This window comes from Meles meles, chromosome 6, assembly GCF_922984935.1.
Source record: "Meles meles chromosome 6, mMelMel3.1 paternal haplotype, whole genome shotgun sequence".
Taxonomy (NCBI): Eukaryota; Metazoa; Chordata; class Mammalia; order Carnivora; family Mustelidae; genus Meles; species Meles meles.
This window is the reverse complement of record NC_060071.1, coordinates 112,149,832-112,171,687: the sequence shown is the minus strand read 5'-3', so window position 1 is coordinate 112,171,687 and position 21,856 is coordinate 112,149,832. Positions and strand designations below refer to the sequence as shown.

At 38.8% G+C, this 21,856-nt stretch overlaps 2 protein-coding genes across 2 annotated transcripts in view; one reads left to right on the top strand and one right to left on the bottom strand.

The window, feature by feature from the left end:
• SLC38A6 (solute carrier family 38 member 6) overlaps window positions 1–11,961 on the bottom strand; it is a 66,701-nt gene extending 54,740 nt beyond the window's left edge. Inside the window, exons 1-3 of the mRNA XM_046009019.1 lie at window positions 11,755–11,961; window positions 10,556–10,686; window positions 7,290–7,363 (exon numbers count right to left, since the gene is read on the bottom strand). Of these exons, the coding sequence (XP_045864975.1) occupies window positions 7,290–7,363; window positions 10,556–10,686; window positions 11,755–11,859 (310 nt within the window). The 5' untranslated portion in view covers window positions 11,860–11,961. The remainder of the gene's footprint in view (window positions 1–7,289; window positions 7,364–10,555; window positions 10,687–11,754) is intronic.
• Window positions 11,895–21,552, top strand: TRMT5 (tRNA methyltransferase 5). Its single transcript, XM_046009018.1, is given in 6 exon segments — window positions 11,895–12,174; window positions 13,611–14,260; window positions 16,483–16,607; window positions 20,203–20,857; window positions 21,227–21,270; window positions 21,272–21,552. Coding segments are annotated over 6 exon segments (1,680 nt in total). The 5' UTR covers window positions 11,895–12,013; the 3' UTR covers window positions 21,317–21,552.
• The last annotated feature ends 304 nt before the right edge of the window (window positions 21,553–21,856 follow it).

The window sequence follows — 21,856 nt, the reverse complement described above, 5'->3', positions numbered from 1 at the left end:
TCTAAGGAATGAATGGGTCAACCAGGAAATTAAAGAAGAATTGAAAAAATTCATGGAAACAAATGATAATGAAAACACAATGGTTCAAAATCTGTGGGACACAGCAAAGGCAGTCCTGAGAGGAAAATATATAGCAGTACAAGCCTTTCTCAAGAAACAAGAAAGGTCTCAAGTACACAACCTAACCCTACACCTAAAGGAGCTGGAGAAAGAACAAGAAAGAAACCCTAAACTCAGCAGGAGAAGAGAAATCATAAAGATCAGAGCAGAAATCAATGAAATAGAAACCAAAAAAACAATAGAAAAAAATCAATGAAACTAGGAGCTGGTTCTTTGAAAGAATCAATAAGATTGATAAGCCCCTGGCCAGACTTATCCAAAAGAAAAGAGAAAGGACCCAAATAAATAAAATCATAAATGAAAGAGGAGAGATCACACCTAACACCAAAGAAATACAGACAATTATAAGAACATACTATGAGCAACTACACCAACAAATTTGACAATCTGGAAGAAATGGATGCATTCCTAGAGACATATAAACTACCACAATTGAACCAGGAAGATAGAAAACCTGAACAGGCCCATAACCAATAAGGAGATTGAAACAGTCATCAAAAAATCTCCAAACAAACAAAAGCCCAGGGCCAGACGGTTTCCCAGGGGAATTCTACCAAACATTTAAAGAAGAAATAATTCCTATTCTCCTGAAACTGTTCCAAAAAATAGAAATGGAAGGAAAACTTCCAAACTCATTTTATGAGGCCAGCATCACCTTGATCCCCAAACCAGACAAGGATCCCACCAAAAAAGAGAACTACAGACCAATATCCTTGATGAACACAGATGCAAAAATTCTCACCAAAATACTAGCCAATAGGATTCTACAGTACATTAAAAGGATTATTCACCACGATCAAGTGGAATTTATTCCAGGGCTGCAGGGTTGGTTCAACATCCGCAAATCAATTAATGTGATAACACACATTAATAAAAGAAAGAACAAGAACCATATGATACTCTCAATAGATGCTGAAAAAGCATTTGACAAAGTACAGCATCCCTTCCTGATCAAAACTCTTCAAAGTGTAGGGATAGAGGGCACATACCTCAATATTATCAAAGCCATCTATGAAAAACCCACTGCAAATATTCTCAATGGAGAAAAACTGAAAGCTTTTCCGTTAAGGTCAGGAACACGGCAGGGATGTCCATTATCACCACTTCTATTCAACATAGTACTAGAAGTCCTAGCCTCAGCAATCAGACAACAAAAAGAAATTAAAGGCATCCAAATCAGCAAAGAAGAAGTCAAACTATCACTCTTCGCAGATGATATGATACTATATGTGGAAAACCCAAAAGACTCCACTCCAAAACTGCTAGAACTTTTATAGGAATTCAGTAAAGTGTCAGGACATAAAATCAATGCACAGAAATCAGTTGCTTTTCTCTACACCAACAAGAAGACAGAAGAAAGAGAAATTAAGGAGTCAATCCCATTTACAATTGCACCCAAAACTATAAGATACCTAGGAATAAACCTAACCAAAGAGGCTAAGAATCTATATGCAGAAAACTATAAAGTACTCATGACAGAAATTGAGGAAGACACAAAGAAATGGAAAAATGTTCCATGCTCCTGGATTGGAAGAATAAATATTGTGAAAATGTCTATGCTACCTAAAGCAATCTACACATTTAATGCAATCCCTATCAAAATACCACCCATTTTTTTCAAAGAAATTGAACATAATCCTAAAATTTATATGGAACCAGAAAAGACCTCGAATAGCCAAAGGAATATTGAAAAAGAAAGCCAAAGTTGGTGGCATCACAATTCCAGACTTCAAGCTCTATTACAAAGCTGTCATCAGGGTGCCTGGGTGGCTCAGTGGATTAAGCCGCTGCCTTCGGCTCAGGTCATGATCTCAGGGTCCTGGGATCGAGCCCCGCATAGGGCGCTCTGCTCCGCAGGGAGCCTGCTTCCTCCTCTCTCTCTCTCTCTGCCTGCCTCTCTGCCTACTTGTGATCTCTCTCTCTGTCAAATAAATAAATAAAATCTTTAAAAAAAAACAAAAAACAAAAAAAACACAAAGCTGTCATCATCAAGACAGCATGGTACTGGCACAAAAACAGACACATAGATCAATGGAACAGAATAGAGAGCCCAGAAATAGACCCTCAACTCTATGGTCAACTAATCTTCGACAAAGCAGGAAAGAATGTCCAATGGAAAAAAAGACAGCCTCTTCAATAAATGGTGCTGGGAAAATTGGACAGCCACATGCAGAAAAACGAAATTGGACCACTTCCTTACACCACACACGAAAATAGACTCAAAATGGATGAAGGACCTCAATGTGAGAAAGGAATCCATCAAAATCCTTGAGGAGAACACAGGCAGCAACCTCTTCGACCTCAGCCACAGCAACATTTTCCTAGGAACATCGGCAAAGGCAAGGGAAGCAAGGGCAAAAATGAACTATTGGGATTTCATCAAGATCAAAAGCTTTTGCACAGCAAAGGAAACAGTTAACAAAACCAAAAGACAACTGACAGAATGGGAGAAGATATTTGCAAACGACATATCAGATAAAGGGCTAGTGTCCAAAATCTATAAGGAACTTAGCACTCAACACCCAAAGAACAAACAATCCAATCAAGAAATGGGCAGAGGACATGAACAGACATTTCTGCAAAGAAGACATCCAGATGGCTAACAGACACATGAAAAAGTGCTCCACATCACTCGGCATCAGGGAAATACAAATCAAAACCACAAGGAGATACCACCTCACACCAGTCAGAATGGCTAAAATTAACAAGTCAGGAAATGACAGATGCTGGCGAGGATGCGGAGAAAGGGGAACCCTCCTACACTGTTGGTGGGAATGCAAGCTGGTGCAACCACTCTGGAAAACAGCATGGAGGTTCCTCAAAATGTTGAAAATAGAACTACCCTATGACCCAGCAACTGCACTACTGGGTATTTACCCTAAAGATACAAACATAGTGATCCGAAGGGGCATGTGCACCTGAATGTTTATAGCAGCAATGTCTACAATAGTCAAACTATGGAAAGAACCTAGATGTCCATCAACAGATGAATGGATAAAGAAGATGTGGTATATATACACAATGGAATACTATGCAGCCATCAAAAGAAATGAAATCTTGCCATTTGCGACGACGTGGATGGAACTAGAGCGTATCATGCTTAGTGAAATAAGTCAATCGGAGAAAGACAACTATCATATGATCTCCCTGATATGAGGACATGGAGAAGCAACATGGGGGGTTAGGGGGATAGGAGAAGAATAAATGAAACAAGATGGGATTGGGAGGGAGACAAACCATAAATGACTCTTAATCTCACAAAACAAACTGGGGGTTGCTGGGGGGAGGTGGGATTGGGAGAGGGGGAGGGGGTCATGGACATTGGGGAGGGTATGTGCTATGGTGAGTGCTGTGAAGTGTGTAAACCTGACGATTCACAGACCTGTACCCCTGGGGATAAAAATACATTGTATGTTTATAAAAAAAAAAAAAAAAAGAAAAGATGAATACCCAACTTTTGTAGCAACATAGACGGGACTGGAAGTGATTATGCTGAGTGAAATAAGTCAAGCAGAGAGAGTCAAGTATCATATGGTTTCACTTATTTGTGGAGCATAACAAAGAACATGGAGGACATTGGGAGATGGAGAGGAGAAGGAAGTTGAGGGAAATTGGAAGGGGAGGCGAACTGTAAGAGACTATGGACTCTGAAAAACAACCTGAGGGTTTTGAAGGGGCGGGGGTGGGAGGTTGGGGGAACCAGGTGGTGGGTAATAGGGAGGGCACGTATTGCGTGGAGCACTGGGTGTTGTGCAAAAACAATGAATACTGTTACACTGAAAAAAATGAATGAATGAATTAATTAATTAATTTTTTTAAAAAAGAGAATAAGAGGGGGGAAAACAGACAGAGACAGAATAAGAGAGGGAAACTTTCTGGCATAAACAAGTCTTCTGAAGAGTTTTGCTATGAAGGTATGGAGCATATTGAAGGAATGTAGAGTCATTCTTAAAATGGAAGAAATGACAGATTCTCTGTAAGCTGATAGGAAGAAAACAAAGGAACAAAGATGATAAAAAAGAAGTGAGAAGAGAGAGAGTGACTGGAGGGATGTAGGTGAGAGCAGATGGGTTCAGAGCAGAAGTAGAGAACCTTAGATAAGAACACTAAGAGTTCCTCCAAAGTAAGTGCTGGCAAGAGCTTATAATGTTCATTTATGATTCCTTCTATTTTCTCAGTGAAATAGAAAGTGAGGATATCAGCTAAGATTGTAATCAAGGAGAATGTGTTCAAGGCATCATCTCCAAGACAGAATACTAAGTACGTAAATGAACTAAGAAGTTAATGAGGATTGTGTGATAGTGTCATAGGTCCACTAGACACTGAATTATAGTGATAGCGATCTGCGAGGTTGTGTGTTTTTCTTCAGGAACATTCAGTTGCACAGGTGCATGTGTGAAGTAGGCAGAGTCACATTTAACCATGGCTGGAGTTTTGCCAGAGGAGTAGGATGATAAAAGGGAGGAGCAAGGGAGCGCTTGTAATAACATACCATGAAATTTCAACTGGAAAAAGGGGGATATATGGACAAGAGAGTAAAGGAAAGTACAAAGGTGGTAGGATCAATGAACTCCCTCCCACTGACAGTAATGTGGAGACCAGAGAAGGGGCCCTATGGGTTTATTCCCTAAGCACAGAATTTTCCCCAAGGAATCACAATAAGCCAACTGTTTCTGAGACAACACAGTGTTACAACACCTTGGAAACTTCAAGGGTTTTGCATCAGGGAGAACTCATAGTAAAAGCTAGCACTGACCAAAGACTTGGCATTTTATATACATTACTATATTTCATTCTCACAACAATCCCAAAAGGAAAGATTATTATTACCATTTAATAGATAACAAACTAAGGCTAGAGAGATTAAGGTACCTTATATGCTACCTCCATTCCCCAAAACAGTCTTCAGAGACCTTGATTCCTATATAAAATCCAAAACAGCAGAATTTCACAAGAAGAAATCTTTGATTTTTATAAAGATAAACATTCCTCTTATACTCCAGGCAAATAAATGAAGTTATTTTGTAAAGACTTTTGAAAGCCCTTTCTCTGACCAATCAATTTGATCTAATACTCCTTTATGACAGTCCAATACACTGAAGAAAATATTTCTCTAGTCTTTTATGTGTGTGCATATGTATATATATATATATACATATATGTATATATATTTTTTAAAAGCCTACCTCCATAGAGAATTTTACAACGACTGAAGGAATTCAACAGAAGACAGGTGCATCAATGTATATGAAGAACCATGAAGAAGTTAGTTCATGGACCAATAAGCTACAAAAATAAAGGAAAAAGAAAAAAGAGAAAGAAACAGAGGTTTTCAGTTCATACACCCTAAAGTAAAAGAAACCAAGACAGTGTCAGAATTTTAAAGTTAAATATAGATGAACTGAAGGAGAGAAAAAAATTAGCATTACTTGAAAATCTTCCTAAATTGAATATTACTCCCAAATAATTGAAATTAATAAAGCATGTTATAACATTTTAGTAAATGAAGATATAATTGCCATATGGTTGACTAAAATATTACTCTTTCAGTAGAATCCATAATAAAATAACTTATTAAAATGTTAAAACTACCACAATTAGGTAAAAATGATTCTGTCACACAAAGAAGCAGAATTTCAAAACATGTCATTAAAATTCCAGTCAAGGGGCGCCTGGGTGGCTCAGTGCTTAAAGCCTCTGCCTTCAGCTCGGGTCAAGATCCCAGGGTCGTGGGATCGAGCCCCACATCGGGATCTCTGCTCTGCAGGGAGCCTGCTTCCTCCTCTCTCTCTCTGCCTGCCTCTCTGCCTACTTGTGATCTCGGTCTGTCAAATAAATAAATAAAATCTTAAAAAAAAAAAATTCCAGTCAAGTTTCAGGAGGATTCATAGACACCTATTTAATTCTATTATTCCTGAATTTGGGACGCTCTTAAGAACAACTTTTACTTTCAGATTAATATCACTGCATTGTTTCCTAGTACATTCACTGTTTGCACTGTTGCCAAAGCTCCTAGAAAGCAAAGGCACACATTTGCAGGCTGGATGGCCAAAGGTGCTGGTACAAGATATAGCTGTGAACTGTGGATCCTAAATCAGTTTTGCATAAGAATCACCAGGAGGACTTTTAAAAACATATTTCTAAATTGCACCTCAGATTCCTGGAATGAGAATCCCCATGATTTATAAATCTTTATTTATAAAAAGATCTGCAGGTATGTCTGATGCATAGACAGATTAAATAGAGTAGAGCCGAGGATTTGGAACTATGCTCTGGAGAGTCTTAAAATTCTCAAGAAATACCTTTGGGCTTCTCTCACCTGTTCCAGCCAGAATAATCCCATTTTTATCTATTTTATGTAACTATTCTGCTTCTTAAAGTCTGAAAACTACAAAACTGATAGAGCAAAGTGACTTCACCCACATAAGAATTAAACTCATGATTCTGCCATCAAAACTGACCTAATCCAAACACAAAAGAGACCAGACAGATAAAAAGATCAGGACTGAGGGACAAAGAACATGTGTTAATGCCATAAGAAAAACTCTATTAAAGCATTCTGTAATTCATATATTTTTATTCATTGCAACTGAAAAGAACTGAATACATGACTGAATTAAATAATAAAGTTCCAAATGGTAAAACGCATATACACATCTATATTGCTTTAATTGCATATAATTATGTCATTTACCCAAAAACTACCTTCTTCTAGACTTCCAATTAAAAATATAAAACTACCTAAATAAATCCAAAGTTTAGTGACCTTGCCTCCTACAGAGCACCTGAGAAGGTGTTCTCCTTGGGGGAAATAATCACCCTAGGAGAAATATGATCAGAATAAACACTGTCTACTGCTTACCCATAAGATAAAGTTTAGATTCTTTAAACACCTTACAGGTGTTTCCCCTAATCTGCCCAAATCTAGAAAACAATGCTGTGTGCTGTAGAGAAAGGCAGGTAAGTTTCCTCCTCCCATTCTGTCCTTAAATACTCTCTTAGGATTGGGTCTATCTATCCTGGCCTTTTGAAATTCTCCAGTTCAACCACCCTACCTAATAATAACAATATGCCTGCTGGAAATTAAATTTGACACATTCAGTCCTATCTGTGGTTATCATCTCAAGGGGCTGCTTCAACAAATGACTCAGGACAATATTTTTACTCACCTGTCTGAATGCACATACTAAGCAGGAGGTGAACTGAGTAAGAAGCCAGGAGAGCAACTATCAACAGCAAAAAACTGAAATATAAAAGAGTACATGGTCATGGGGTGCCTGGGTGGCTCAGTGGGTTAAGCCTCTGCCTTCAGCTTAGGTCACGATCTCAGGGTCCTGGGCTCTCTGCTCAGCGGGGAGCCTGCTTCCCCCCTTCTCTGCCTGAGGCTCTGCCAACTTGTGATCTCTCTCTCTGTTAAATAAATAAATAAAATCTTAAAAAAAAAAAAGAGTACATGGTTAGAGCCCCACAAAGTTTCCTTTTTTGAGGTATTTCATTACAAAACAATTTATTTTCACATTCAAATGTTCATAGGGACTATCTTTTGAGTAGCTAAATTATGGTCACTCAAGAAAATATTATTCTGTATTCACCAAATTTTATTTAAATGAAAATATACTGCTTTTAGCTTAAAAAAAAAAAAGAAACAAACTTTATTTAAAACATAAACAATTTTCTCCTTCAGCACTCTGGTCTGCTGACTGCTGGCTCAGCCATTCAGTGATCTTGCAATATTTCCCTTTTATAACTATTTCTTCCTATTTGAAGTCTAAACAGAAGTTTTAGTTGTGAAATCTCATTCTCTTCTTTTTCCTTCCCTCCATCCCTCCTCTTCCAATGACTGTACCTCCATATCATACCTTCATCTGTAATTTTGAGTTAAGACTGCATTTCCTAGGGCCACCTGGGAGGCTCAGCTGGTTGAGCATCCAACTCTTGGTTTCAGCTCAGGTCACGATCACAGGGTCCTGGGATGGAGGCCCAGGTATGGCTCCTCACTCAGTGGGGAGTCTGCTGAAGATTCCCTCTCTCTTCCCACCCACTCACATATTCTCACCTTCTCTCTAAAATAAATAAATCTTTTTAGGGGCGCCTGGGTGGCTCAGTGGGTTAAAGCCTCTGCCTTCGGCTCAGGTCATCATCCCAGGGTCCTGGGATCGAGCCCCACGTCCGGCTCTCTGCTCTGCAGGGAGCCTGCTTCCTCCTCTCTCTCTGCCTGCCTCTCTGCCTAGTTGTGATTTCTCTCTGTCAAATAAATAAAATATTAAGAAAAAATAAATCTTTTTAAAAAACATTTCCTAGCATTCATTAAACACATATATGCTCACCAAACCAAACAAAAGCAGTTAATACACATCTATTGACACAGTTTCAAAAGGTGCAAATAATGTAATAATTAGGATCCTTGTGCCAAAAGTGTGAAAAGAGACAACATGCATAATTTCCTACTTATTCTCAGAAGGATACTAACAGGACAAGCTTCTTAGAAAGCTGGCACTAGCGGAGTGCCCCAGAAGTTGAAGAACTTCTTCGTGGTCTACTTAATACTTGTTACGAAGTAGCAAAGCTGAGAGGTACACCTGTCATTTGTACACAAGTACACTTGTCAGTACACTTGAGGCCTCACAAAATAACTGTTTGGTATCACTAAATGGAAAATGTGATATGATTCAATAAGGACATGTGCGGTGGTATACATCAGCTCGCAGATTTTAAAAAGGGAATCCAAAAATAAGTCCTATGATTATGTCTTGCCTAAGATATCAAATACACTTTGGAAGTTTTAAAATTATGAGAGTTTGTTAAGAAACAAAACAAGCAAAGAGGAGAAAAGAGAGAGAGAGAGAAAGACAAATCAAGAAAGAGACTCTTAACTATAGAGAACAAACTGATGGTTACCAGAGGGGAGGTGAGTGGGGGATGGGAGAAATAGGTGATGGGGATTAAGGCATGTACTGTAATAAGCACTAGGTGATGTATGGAATTGCTGAATCACTATACTGTACAACTGAAACCAATATAACACTGTATATTAACTAATGGGAATTTAAATTAAAGCTTGTAAAAAATTATGAGGTGCATCTAGCACTCAGTAGAGTGTGAGACTTCATCTCAGGGTTGTGATTTCAAGCCCCATATTAGTGTGGATTCTACTTAAAATTTTTAATTTTTAAAAATTATGAAAGGTTGTGCATATAACCCATTATAAAAGCAAGTGGGGGTGCGCCTCGATGATACAGTTGGTTGAGCATCTCACTATTGGTTTTAGCTTGGGTCATGATCTCAGGGTCATGGGGTGGAGCCCCAGGTAGGCTTCTGGGTCAGTGTGGAGTCTACTTGAGATTCTCTCTCTCTCCTTCTGCCCCTCCTGCGTGTGCACGTGCTCTCTCTCAAATAAATAAATCTTTTTTTTTAAGTTGCATTACTTAAAAACTGGTTGCTTATCAAGAAATGCAAAATAAAAGCAGAAAATAAACCTAATGAGACTCAATGCATTTTAAATTTCCTGGTAAAATAGATCTGCTTCTACTGATAAAGAAAACAAATGCTAATTGCTAAGGAGAAGGTCTAGTTCTAAAGGATTTGAGCTTAGCAGGCTAACTAACTTGCAAGCAAATCATTATAACACATTATAATAACAGAATGAATACACAAAGTACTACGGAAACACAGAAAAGCCAGGGATTTCTCTTTTGGGCAAAGTGGAATGAGTCAAGTCTAGATGAAAAGGAATAGACACAGAACACATGCCTAGACTCAGGGAAACAAGACGACCTAACAGCAGGAAGATAGGAGAAGATGGATAGAAATGAAAAGATTATGAACTTTACACTCACAAAATTGCTATTTATAGGTAATCTGTATGGCTGATAAACTTTAATTCACTTTGGCCAACTTGACATAACAAATAGCCACTCCTTGGAGCACCTGGGTGGCTCAGTCATTAAGCATTTGCCCTCAGCTCAGGTCATGATCCCAGGGTCCTGGGATTGGGTCCCACATCAGGCTCCTTGCTCAATGGGAAGTCTGCTTCTCCCTCTCCTATTCCCCCTGCTTATATTCCCTCCCTCTCTCTTTCTCTCTCTGTATGTCAAATAAATAAACAATATCTTAAAAACAAAGGAAAAAACAAACAGCCACTCCTTAAGGTTATTATAAGCAAGTGGGGATCAAGTTTCCATTTTTAAAATTAGCCACACTTCTGGATAAAAAATACAAATTATATTGCATCCCTCCAAGCTACAGACTAGCAACAATATAAGAGTAGCAGGAAAATGCCAAAACCCCAGAAATAATTTAACTAGACACCATGTAACATGAGCTCTGGAGCCTATCTCTTTGCTTCTTGGTGTACTATCAAAATGGAAAAAAATTAAATAAATAAAAGTAACAGTAAAAGAAGAAGAAGGAAAAAAAACAAAAACAAAAAACTCACCTAAATCCAAGGATGCCAGTATGAGCCATAACATAAGCTAAGCCAAGGATGCCACTTCCCATGATGGCATTCGTCAGATTAAACACAGAAAAACCAAATGAAACACCTGGGGATCCCTGTCTGTAAATTTCCTGCAAACACACAAATTTAGTAGTGTTAAATGTTTGGATGGTGAAGTTCCAATTTCATTATGAAATGAATGACAAGTTATGGATGAAGTTTCCTGCAAACCACAGGCAGGGTGGGTTCCTTTCTTCCCTTCCCACCACCCACTAGTGCAGGGCCAGGAATCTCGTTTTCTAGAAAAATCATCTCCACCAGTACAGAGTCCAGGCAGACTTCAGGAAAAGCCATGACTGGCCTTGTGACTGCAAAAGATGAAGATAGGATAGGAATGAAGTGGGACAGAGAGAAGTGAGATGGCCTCAGCCCATGTGATTACTGAAGAATTCCTGAGTCAGCTTGGGGCTGCTGTAGACAAGGTTGCTCCCCAATTACTAGGACTGCAAAGGTAATCTCTATATATTTAAAGAATTAAGTTAGCTCAAATGCAAGGATGGTCGGGAATACCTTGCAATGACGATATGATAGAAACAATTCACGTTGCTCTACCGAAGATACCCTTGAAAACACCCTCTTCCAAAAGAGCATTTGGGAGCAAAGTCTAGAAACTGTTAGAGTGCAGGGACTTGAGTTAAAAGGCCAAGGACCCATTGCACAGGATTTGGGGTCAAGGAAGTGCTTATGTACTTAACACCAGGCCACCCCTTTCCTTCACCGCTAAGGCTCTCTGTATGAAGATGTTTCTAGGCACCTAATGACTAAGTCTAGAAAAGAAAAATCTTGTGACTCTGGCAAAAACCTCACAAGACTGGTGGAGGGAACAGGAAGTCCAAGAGACACTAAGAATCAGCACTGAGTTACAAAACGCTAGGACTGCTCATCCAGTCATCGTTTTCCACCTGTGCCTGCGCCTTCTTTCTGGGCCCTGTTATGCGGCTAGCACATCCATGCACTCCGCCCAATCTCATCGGCGTCTGGATGCTGCCTTAGCGCCCCATGACCCAAGAGTCAGGCTCCAGCTTCTCCCTTCTCCCCGTGCCGAACCCCCACCTCCTTCTTTCCCCGGTCTTATGTGCCAGGCATTTCAGGGAAGCCCGGACGCCTTCAGCACCGGGAAGCTAGCAGAGGCCACTTACGTTGCTTAGCAACGGGCTCAAGTCTTCCGCCTCCGCCTCTTCAGGCTGCTGGGCAGACACGTACCAGCTCCGCTCAGCGTTGACGATCCCCCAGGGTGCCTCCATGCTGCTCGCTGGAGGACTACCAGGTCCATCTGGGAGCTACCACCCCAACCCTCCAGTGGTTAGTCGCGTCGGAGGCGGGGCTGTGGGACCGGCCCTTCCGGGTTCCCGTACCTACCCCAGCGAGGCGAAAAAAGGAGGGAATTGACGCGGCCTGATGACGCTCGTCTCTTGGTGGCGAACGGTGATGATGTCATCGAGGGCCAGCCTTTCCACGAGTGACCCGTTTCCGACCCGCACCAGAGCGCGAGAGGGGTATAGTCTTGGAGTCAGCCGCGGAGCGTCGCCGGGAATTGGGATGGTGACGTTGGTGAGGTGGTGAGCGCAAGGCCCCTGAACGGAGAGGCTGAGGGTCGGGTGGCAGTACCCGGCCACCAAGGTCTGCTCTCCGCCGCAAGAACGTTATGAGGTCACCTACCGCCTGGGTGTTGAGCCTAGGTCCGAGTAGTGGCTAGGAAGGAATGAGTTTAATCTTTTCAAAAGCTTTCTGAAAAAGCCTTTCATTTTACACGTGGGAAGCCGAGACTCGGGTTAAGATATTACAAGATCACAGAGCTGGCTTACTGCTAGACCAAATTTGAACCCTGATTGTGAAGTTCGAAAATTGCGTTACGGGGTCCTGGGACAGGGCCCCTTCCCTACCCGTTGGTTCTTTGGTATTTTAGAAGGTAAAGTGAATAACTGATACTGTTAATGGAGTGGGCATATAAGAGTTAGCAAATCCTAGTCCTCCGAATACGGAAACCTCAAGTCATCGACTTGTGGTAGGAAAGCATTGAAGACAGACAACCCAGCAATACTAGCAATATATTAAGACTACAGGTTCTGAAGTCGGGCCGACCTGACTTTTAATCCTTGTTCAGCCCCTTACAGCAGCGAGACTGGGAGAATTAACCTACTTCTGACCTTTAGTATGCTCGTTTACAAAATAAGGATATCACATACCTCGCAAGATTGACAATGTGTCGTACAGAATGTAGCACTCCTAAGAATATACTAGCAAATATTGACCATTTCATTTAGAGGTGATCTTTTAACTTAAATCACAGCCTTCCAATCCCACATGTATAGAAAATTCTGGGTGGAGAGGTTCATTGACGATAGGGAGGCTGATGGATCACTAAGCCCTTGTCGTGGCTGCAGGTGATTTGAAGCTGCAAATTTATTATTTACTACTAATAAAAAACAGTGTATCATGGAAAAGATAGTATACTTGTCACACATTACTAGAAGTTTTAATTATCAGCATTTAGCAGGTTGTTTAAAACGGGAGAATTTTAGGGGTGCCTGGGTGGCTCAATGGGTTAAGCCTCTGCCTTCAGCTGGGGTTCTGGGATCCTGGGATCCTGGATCCTTTTGGGTTCCTGGGGTCCTGGGATCAAGTCTCACATAGGGCTCTCTGCTCAGCGGGGAGCCTGCTTCCCCCTCTCTCTTCCTACTTTTGATCTCTGTCAAATAAATCTTTTTTTAAAAAAATGAGCATTTTAGATTTTTTCCCAAGATTTTATTTATTTGGGGGGGGGAGGGGCAGAGAAAGGGGCAGAGGAAGAGAATCTCCAGCAGACCTCCCGCTGACCGAGTGGTCTGATACAGAGCTCAGTCTCATGACCCTGAGATCATGATCTGAGCCTAAATCAAGAGCCCCACACTTAACTAAGCCACCCAGGCACCCCTAGAATTTTTATTCTTAACCTCTTGTGCACATATAAGTTTGTAATTTTATGGTATTTTTTAAAAATCCATCCTTTTTTTAGGATCTTATGGAGGCCATTTGGATTCTCAAGAATACTTTTCAAAGTGGAAAGCTGTAGAGTATCTGAATCAGAATTATTGACTCCACTATCTTGGACGTCACAGATACAGAAGCATAGCAGAGCACCTTTCTTGTTGGATCAAAGAAAAAAATTCTCAACTATGCCTGAAATAGAAACAGACCAGAGAGACTCTGAATTGTTTTCACCACCCTCTAATGTTCGAGGAATGACAAAACTTGATAGAACAGCTTTTAAAAAGACAGTAACCATCCCAGTGCTTAAAGTAAGGAAAGAAATAGTCAATAAATTGATGCGATCCCTTAAAAGGGCAGCACTGCAGCGCCCAGGCATAAAACGTGTGATTGAAGATCCAGAAGATGAAGAAAGTAGACTAATTATGTTGGATCCCTATAAAATATTTACTGATGATTCCTTTGAGAGAGCAGAACTCAGTATTTTAAAGCAGCTTAATGTCAATCCACAGATATCTAAATACAGTTTGGAACTAACTTATGAAAACTTTAAGGCAGAAGAAATCTTGAAAGCTGTGCTTCCTGAAGGTCAAGATGTGACTTCAGGTTTTAGCAGAGTTGGACATATTGCCCATCTGAACCTTCGGGATCATCAACTACCTTTCAAGCATTTAATTGGTATGTGTCTTAGTAACATTCATGTACTAAATGGTAATTAGCAAGTTCTAACTTTAGTTCTTAAAATTATTTGATGTGAAATTACAGAAGCAGGACATTTTATCATTTTAATTTTAAACTGGATCTTGGGCTACACACCCTCTCTTTTAAGACCAGTTTTGGAATATTCTTCCCCGAGTGACAGCAAAGCTCTAAGAATCAGTTCAGGCTTTTGTGTATACAACATACAAGCATAGATTAAACTCACATCTTCAGCTTTAGCAGAATTCTTTGGCATCTCGTCATTTTGGTACACAGGACTTATTAGGCCCTCAGAGCTATATTGAATTCTAGGTTTCTTAAATTTGAGTGTTTTACCATCAAAAGTGCAAGACAGTGTTTACTGATGCTTTGATTCAACTGATTGAGTCTCTTCTGTATGTCAGGCACCATACTTTGTTTTTTAGTGCCCTTAACCTTTTTAGAAATGATGCTTTTGTGTGTTGTACCTCTGTAAGCCCATGTTTGAGCCTGGGTCATTTATCCTTTGGGATAAGAAAGAAGACTAATCACGATTGCAGGTATCCCTTTACAAATATTGATGTCCATGTATTCTCCAGATTAAATTTTTTTTAATGTAGAGTAATTGTCAGAACTTATGGGAATTATTTTCACCTTTAAAATGTAGTTCTCAGTATTTTGCATGTGTTGAATTTCAGAAATATGCTGTTATGCATTTCCTTGGCTCTTATTGATGATAGGGGCTGATAATACATAGTGATAATACAATAAATATCTAAGCAGATCTTTATAACTGGGCACAAATGTCAAGGATAAGCTTTGCTGTGAGTCATTACTTGTCGTAAGTCAAACATACCTTTCGGCATCCCTATTTTATAAAGGAGCACTCATAGATTAAAAGTGAAACATTTTCATACAGTAGCAATTTTAAAGCTACTATAGACTTTCAGAATTGGTTTTGTTTTTTTTATTTCATGCCTCATTTCAAACTACCGTACCTTAAAAATTGAGTTCTGATACGTGAAGTGGAACAGGATAAGAAAAATGATTGGCTGGAGTTTATTGATAATAAATAAAATCAGGTATCTAATTATCAGAAAGAAACTGGACAAATTTTTATTATGTATCAGTGTATTTGTATTTTTGAGTACTTTTTACTAGCTTACAAATCAAGTTATCTTTATGCAGTGAGATAGCGTGTAGATCCTTATAAATTTTTTAAGTGCTGACAAAAAAGGTAGACTTTAATTGAGGGGCATCAATGTACCATTTCTGGTGTGTTTTATTATTTTGTAGCTTTTCTGGCTCTGGAAAATATTTGACAAAAACAATTTAAGTAAATGAACACTGAATTTAGATAAGACTCTAAAGATCTATGTTTCTTTTTTATTAATGTTTTATTTTTTTATTTGATAGAAAATTTGTAAGAGAGTGGGTGGGAGGGGCAGAGGGAGAAGGACAAGCAGATTTCCCACTGAGCAGGAACCCTGAGATCATGACCTGAGCTGAAGTCAGATGTTTAACCAACTGAGCTACCCAGGCACCCTAAGAATCTATGTTTCTTTTGAAAACTTATTTTCCTGTTATATATTTCCAAAGCGAAGCCATCTATGTGTTTCAAGCACACAGTAAAGCAGACATTTGATTTGGGGCCAGTGAGGACAGACTGGTGATTTCTGAGATCTTTGTTGCCGTGGTCCTTACATCTCTTCTTCCTGTTCTTTACCTTATGGTCTCCCTTTTTGCTTATTGTTGTGTATTGGTCCATTTAAGATTTAGTAAAAAAAATTAAAAAAGGAAAAATATTAGGTAGATCCAAACTCCTTGAAAAAAAAATTTTTTTTTAATATTTTATTTATTTATTTGACAGAGAGTGAGAGAGCACAACCAGGGGAACAGCAGAGGCAGAGTGAAAAGCACGCTCCCCACCTATCGGATCCGCCTGGGATCATGACCTGATCTGAAGGCAGACGCTTAACTGACTGAGCCACCCAGGCGCCCCTCGAAAATTTTTCTTTAAAAACGTACCCATATGGTTTTTTTGTATTTGTATTGGAGATGACATTAACTTTACTAATCTGTTGAATTTTTAGAATTGCATGCCACTGTATGGGTGCAATTTTTGTCTATAAACCAAAAGAAAATTGTTTATTTTCATTTCATACATTCAGTTTTATTTTGCAACCAACTGGCAATATTTATTATGAATTCTTGTCTTTCAGGCCAAGTTATGATTGACAAAAATCCAGGAATCACCTCAGCAGTAAATAAAATCAATAATATTGATAATACATACCGAAATTTCCAAATGGAAGTGCTATCTGGAGAGGAGAACATGATGACCAAGGTGTGGAGTATTTTATTGTCTCCTTGGTACATATTATATCAATTAATGTTTAGAATTTAAAAGATGACAAAGATTAAAAATATTTATAATAACCTAGTATTGATGAGTATGTGAGAATGTGAGCCTTTATATAGCCTTTTTTTTTTTTTTTGAAGATTTTTTATTTACTTATTTGACAGAGAGAGATCACAAGTAGGCAGAGAGGCAGGCAGAGAGAGAGGGAAGCAGGCTTGCTGCTGAGCAGAGAGCCCGATGCGGGACTCGATCCCAGGACCCTGAGATCATGACCTGAGCCGAAGGCAGCGGCTTTAACCACTGAGCCACCCATAGCCTTTTGATGGAAGTGCAGATTTGATAGATACTCAGGAAGAATATATGGTAATACATTGCTGTTTTGAATACGTACGTTCTCTGACCTATCATTGCATTTACAGGAAGTTATCTGAAGGATAGAACTGGACAAAATTGTAATGACGTATGTACTAAATTCTTCATCATCATTTTTATAATAACAAAACAAAGGAATGGAAACAATCTAAATGTTCATCAGTGAATTGATCAAATTCTAGCATATAAAATAGTATGTAGAATAGTATATAGAACATCGCTCTGTTTTAAATAAGTATGTAAATATGCACATATATTAGAATGTTAACAGTGGGCATATTTTTATTTGATGTAGTTACTAGTGACCTTTGTTCTCATCTTTGTACTTTTCTACTGAGCACATATTTCTTTTATAAGAAAAAAAATCTATTTCAAAGAAAAAATATTTTTAATATGTAGGAACAGATACCTGGTACCCCTACAATCTCATCCTCTACCCCCAAAATCCTCTGAAGTGCTGGAGAATATAAATTTTTTTTAAGCCAAAAGTCTTAGATGATTATATATTAACATTATATGAAATTTTATACCCAAGCTAGGAAATAGGTTAAACTCTCTCCATAACTTGACAAAAATTTTAATAACAAAGTCCTCTTAAAATGTAAGATATGTCCTTTTGTTTGTTTCTTTCAAGTTTTTATTTAAATTCTAGTTAGTTAACATATAGTGTAATGTTGGTTTCAGGAGTAGAATTTAGTGATTTATCATTACATATAATACCCAGTGCCTATCACAAGTGCCCTCCTTAATGCCCATCACCCATCTAGCCCCTCTCCTCCCCACCTCCCCTCCAGCAACCCTCAGTTCATGTTCTATAGTTAACAGTGTCTTAGGTCTACTTCCCTTTTTCCCCCTTCCCCTACATTCATCTTTTTTTTTTCCTTAAATTCTACATATGAGTGAAATAATGGCATTTGTCTTTCTTTGACTGACTTACTTCTTTTAAACAGGACTTTGTAAAACTCAGGAGAGAGTTTATGCAAAATGATTATTTTATAAGGTTCTGGGACACATAAGCTTAGGTGAATATTTTAGGTATATTATTTCTCCATAATTTAATAGTAGCTGAATATTAAAATACCATTTACTACACACTTACTATTAGGCCTTAGCTAACGTTTTAAATACAACAAATTTTAAGAAGCCCACAAGATAATGGTTATTCTTTTTAATATTCTCTTTATGCAGGTGAAGTAACAAGGTATGACTGAGTAGGGTGTTGGGAGCCGGGCTTCTGACTCCAGAGTAGTCTTTCCTCGTATGACCTCCATGGCCTACTGCTTGTATGTAGTACATAGTATTACATACATGTAGTTACATGTATGAGGTCTGTGACAGCAAGTGAGATTTGAATGTGAATCCTTTGCCGGTATCATTGCTTATCTCAGCACACACTGATCAAATACTGCATGTTCTTCATTTGCTACCACCCTTTATGATAGCAGGTGGCATCATTCTTCTTGGCTCAGTGGGTTAAGCCACTGCCTTCGGCTCAGGTCATGATCTCAGGGTCCTGGGATCGAGTCCCGCATCGGGCTCTCTGCTCGGCAGGGAGCCTGCTTCCCTCTCTCTCTCTCTCTGCCTGCCTCTCTGCCTACTTGTGATCTCTCTCTCTCTCTCGCTGTCAAATAAATAAATAAAATCTTTAAAAAAAAAAAAAGTTCTGAGAAACTTTTAAAATGGTTTCTGACTGATTTCTTAAGTCAACTAAAGTTTGTTCTTAGGATATATTTAATACTTAACATTTATACCATAAAATAAACGTAAAGGCTCACCCAGTATAATTTCTTTGCTCCAAATAGAATCACATTTAAGTTTGACTTTAGGAGCTCATGCAGCATGTAAGTACTTTGTGTGTATATTGTGAGTAGAAAGATACCTGAAAGTTAATTGGGCTGAAAGTAATGCTGACTGGGTGAGTGAGATATCGGACAGTGTGAGTAAAACCAGAAGGATACTTAGAATTTTTTTTTTCAAACTAGTACTGCGCTTCACATTAAAAAGGGGGAGTAGAGGGGCGCCTGGGTGGCTCAGTGGGTTAAAGCCTTTGCCTTCGGCTCAGGTCATGATCCCAGGGTCCTGGGATCGAGCCCTGCTTCGGGCTCTCTGCTCCGCATGGAGCCTGCTTCCTCCTCTCTCTCTGCCTGCCTCTCTGCCTAGTTGTGATTTCTCTCTGTCAAATAAATAAAATATTTTTAAAAAAAGGGGGGGGAGTAGAAAGGATATTTCAGGAAAAGCTTCCCAAGACATATTCAGAACCTTCCAGGTTTTAGTTGGCAGAATAATGAAGGAACATTTCCAACTCTGGAGACTTAACATGGCCAGAGCATCTGATGTGGTTGGGATGAAAAAATATTTACACAAATTTAAAGGTAGAATATTCCATGAAGGCAGAATATAGAAAATATATATACCTACCAGATTTATAGAACTTACAAACTTTTCTTGCCCTTTAATTCTTCATCCTTTAAAATAAGGGCTGAAGTCACATTCCATGACTATAACTTTAATTTTGTTTTCTGTCGTGTTTATGATAGTCTCCCCAAAAATGGTATTAAGTCTTAAATGTGTTTCAAGACTTAGCTTCATTGTATAAATTTAGTTTAATCCATGAAAACTCAAATTTGGGAAAAGAGAAAATAGCAGAATCATTTGTTCTGTACACTGGCTCTAATTCGTAGTCATGAAATTTGCAATGTCCATGTAACTATCTAGAAACAGCAAAATACCCCAAAATTCACTGGTGCATGACACATCTATCATGACTCCGTCTTACAAACTGAAAACTAAGGAAGCTTATTTGCTGAGTGGAAGTGCTATCTGCAATTTAGCTAGTCATTATGAAGATGTGTGTGGTGTGTTGTTTCGAATTATAGGTTTATTTCTCTATCAGGTGACAAAATAGAGTATGATTAAGCCAGTCAGCTGGCCTGTCTGAAAAATTCATCATGTGATTTGGGAACCACTTTATGACCCATTAGAATGAGATGGAGAGCCATTTGGCTTTAAAGAGATAACTTTTCTCATGTCAAAGTCTAATGTGGGTTGTTAACTGGCCTCAAGGATAGCATAAACACCAGAATTATAATTAAAATGCACTGTTATTTTCTATTAAATGTAAATGTATATGTGTGGGTATATCCATTCCAGTATTCATGGCTGGAATTTAAGACTAATCAGGTTAATCAAAGTATAATTCTTTTTTCAGGTTCGAGAAAACAGCTACACCTATGAATTTGATTTTTCAAAAGTCTATTGGAATCCTCGTCTCTCTACAGAACACAGTCGTATCACAGAACTTCTCAAACCTGGGGATGTACTGTTTGATGTTTTTGCTGGGGTTGGGCCCTTTGCCATTCCAGTAGCAAAGAAAAACTGCACTGTATTTGCTAATGATCTCAATCCTGAATCCCATAAATGGCTGTTGCACAATTGTAAATTAAATAAAGTGGACCAAAAGGTGAAAGTCTTTAACTTGGATGGGAAAGACTTCCTTCAAGGACCAGTAAGAGAAGAGTTAATGCAGCAGCTGGGACCACTGTCAAAAGAAAGAAAACACTCTGTGCACATTGTCATGAACTTGCCAGCAAAGGCTATCGAGTTTCTCAGTGTTTTCAGATCACTTTTAGATGGGCCACCATGCAGCACTGAGCTCCTTCCCATAGTGCACTGTTACAGCTTTTCCAAAGATCCTAATCCTGCTAAGGATGTTCAGCAACAAGCTGGGGCTGTGTTAGGCATTTCCCTGGAGGCATGCAGTTCAATTCACCCAGTAAGAAATGTAGCCCCTAACAAGGAAATGTTATGTATCACCTTCCGGATTCCTGCTGCTGTACTCTACAAGAACCAGACCCTAAATCTAGGTGAGCAGTTTCTGGGAAATTAAATATAAACTATAATACCTTCATGGAGCTTTTTTAGTCTACATATATATTTTATTAATTAAATTTGGAAATATGTGAAACTAATTCTAGTTAGATATTTCAATTCAGGATTCCTTGCTGCTCAGTTGTGACTACTTTCTCCCAATTTTACAAATTTTAGCATGGCGTACACACTGTTTAGTCTAGTAGAAGGCAATTTCATTAAAATAATAAATCCACGGAAATGTTACTATTTCATGTATAAGTTGAATATTAAAAATCTTTAAAAGGCCTATATTATTTGCTTTTTGAGAGTATTTTCCAATGTTAAGTATCTTACCTAATACAGGTTTTCTGGATTTGTTACAGAGAATCATGACGATCCACCTCTTAAACGCCAGAGGACAGAAAAATAAAGTCTTTTCAGAAGAAAAAACTCAAATTGCCTCAGTCACTTAATTGGAAAAAGTTTTCTCTCTCTCCCCACTAGACCCTTACGTAATGAAATATAACTTGTATGGTTTCATAAAATGTTAGCTATGAACTTTAGAATTGAACACTTCTATTTTACCCTTGCTGTCTTATAAATTGAAGATTATCAAATTAAAATTTAAATGAGGGGCGCCTGGGTGGCTCAGTGGATTAAGCCGCTGCCTTCGGCTCAGGTCATGATCTCAGGGTCTTGGAATCGAGCCCCGCATCGGGCTCTCTGCTCAGCAGGGAGCCTGCTTCCTCCTCTCTCTCTCTGCCTGCCTCTCTGCCTACTTGTGATCTCTCTCTCTGTCAAATAAATAAATAAAATCTTTAAAAAATAAAATTTAAATGAAATTTAAATCTACTAAGCATATTTTATGTTATAATCTTACAATCAATTATATCTAATTCTTTATTAATTATATTTAAATATTGACTGTCTCCTGGGAAAATAGGTTTTGAAGGTGGGATAATTGCATGCTAACTAAGAAAGCACTAATACCATTTTGTAGTGATCCTCAGTTG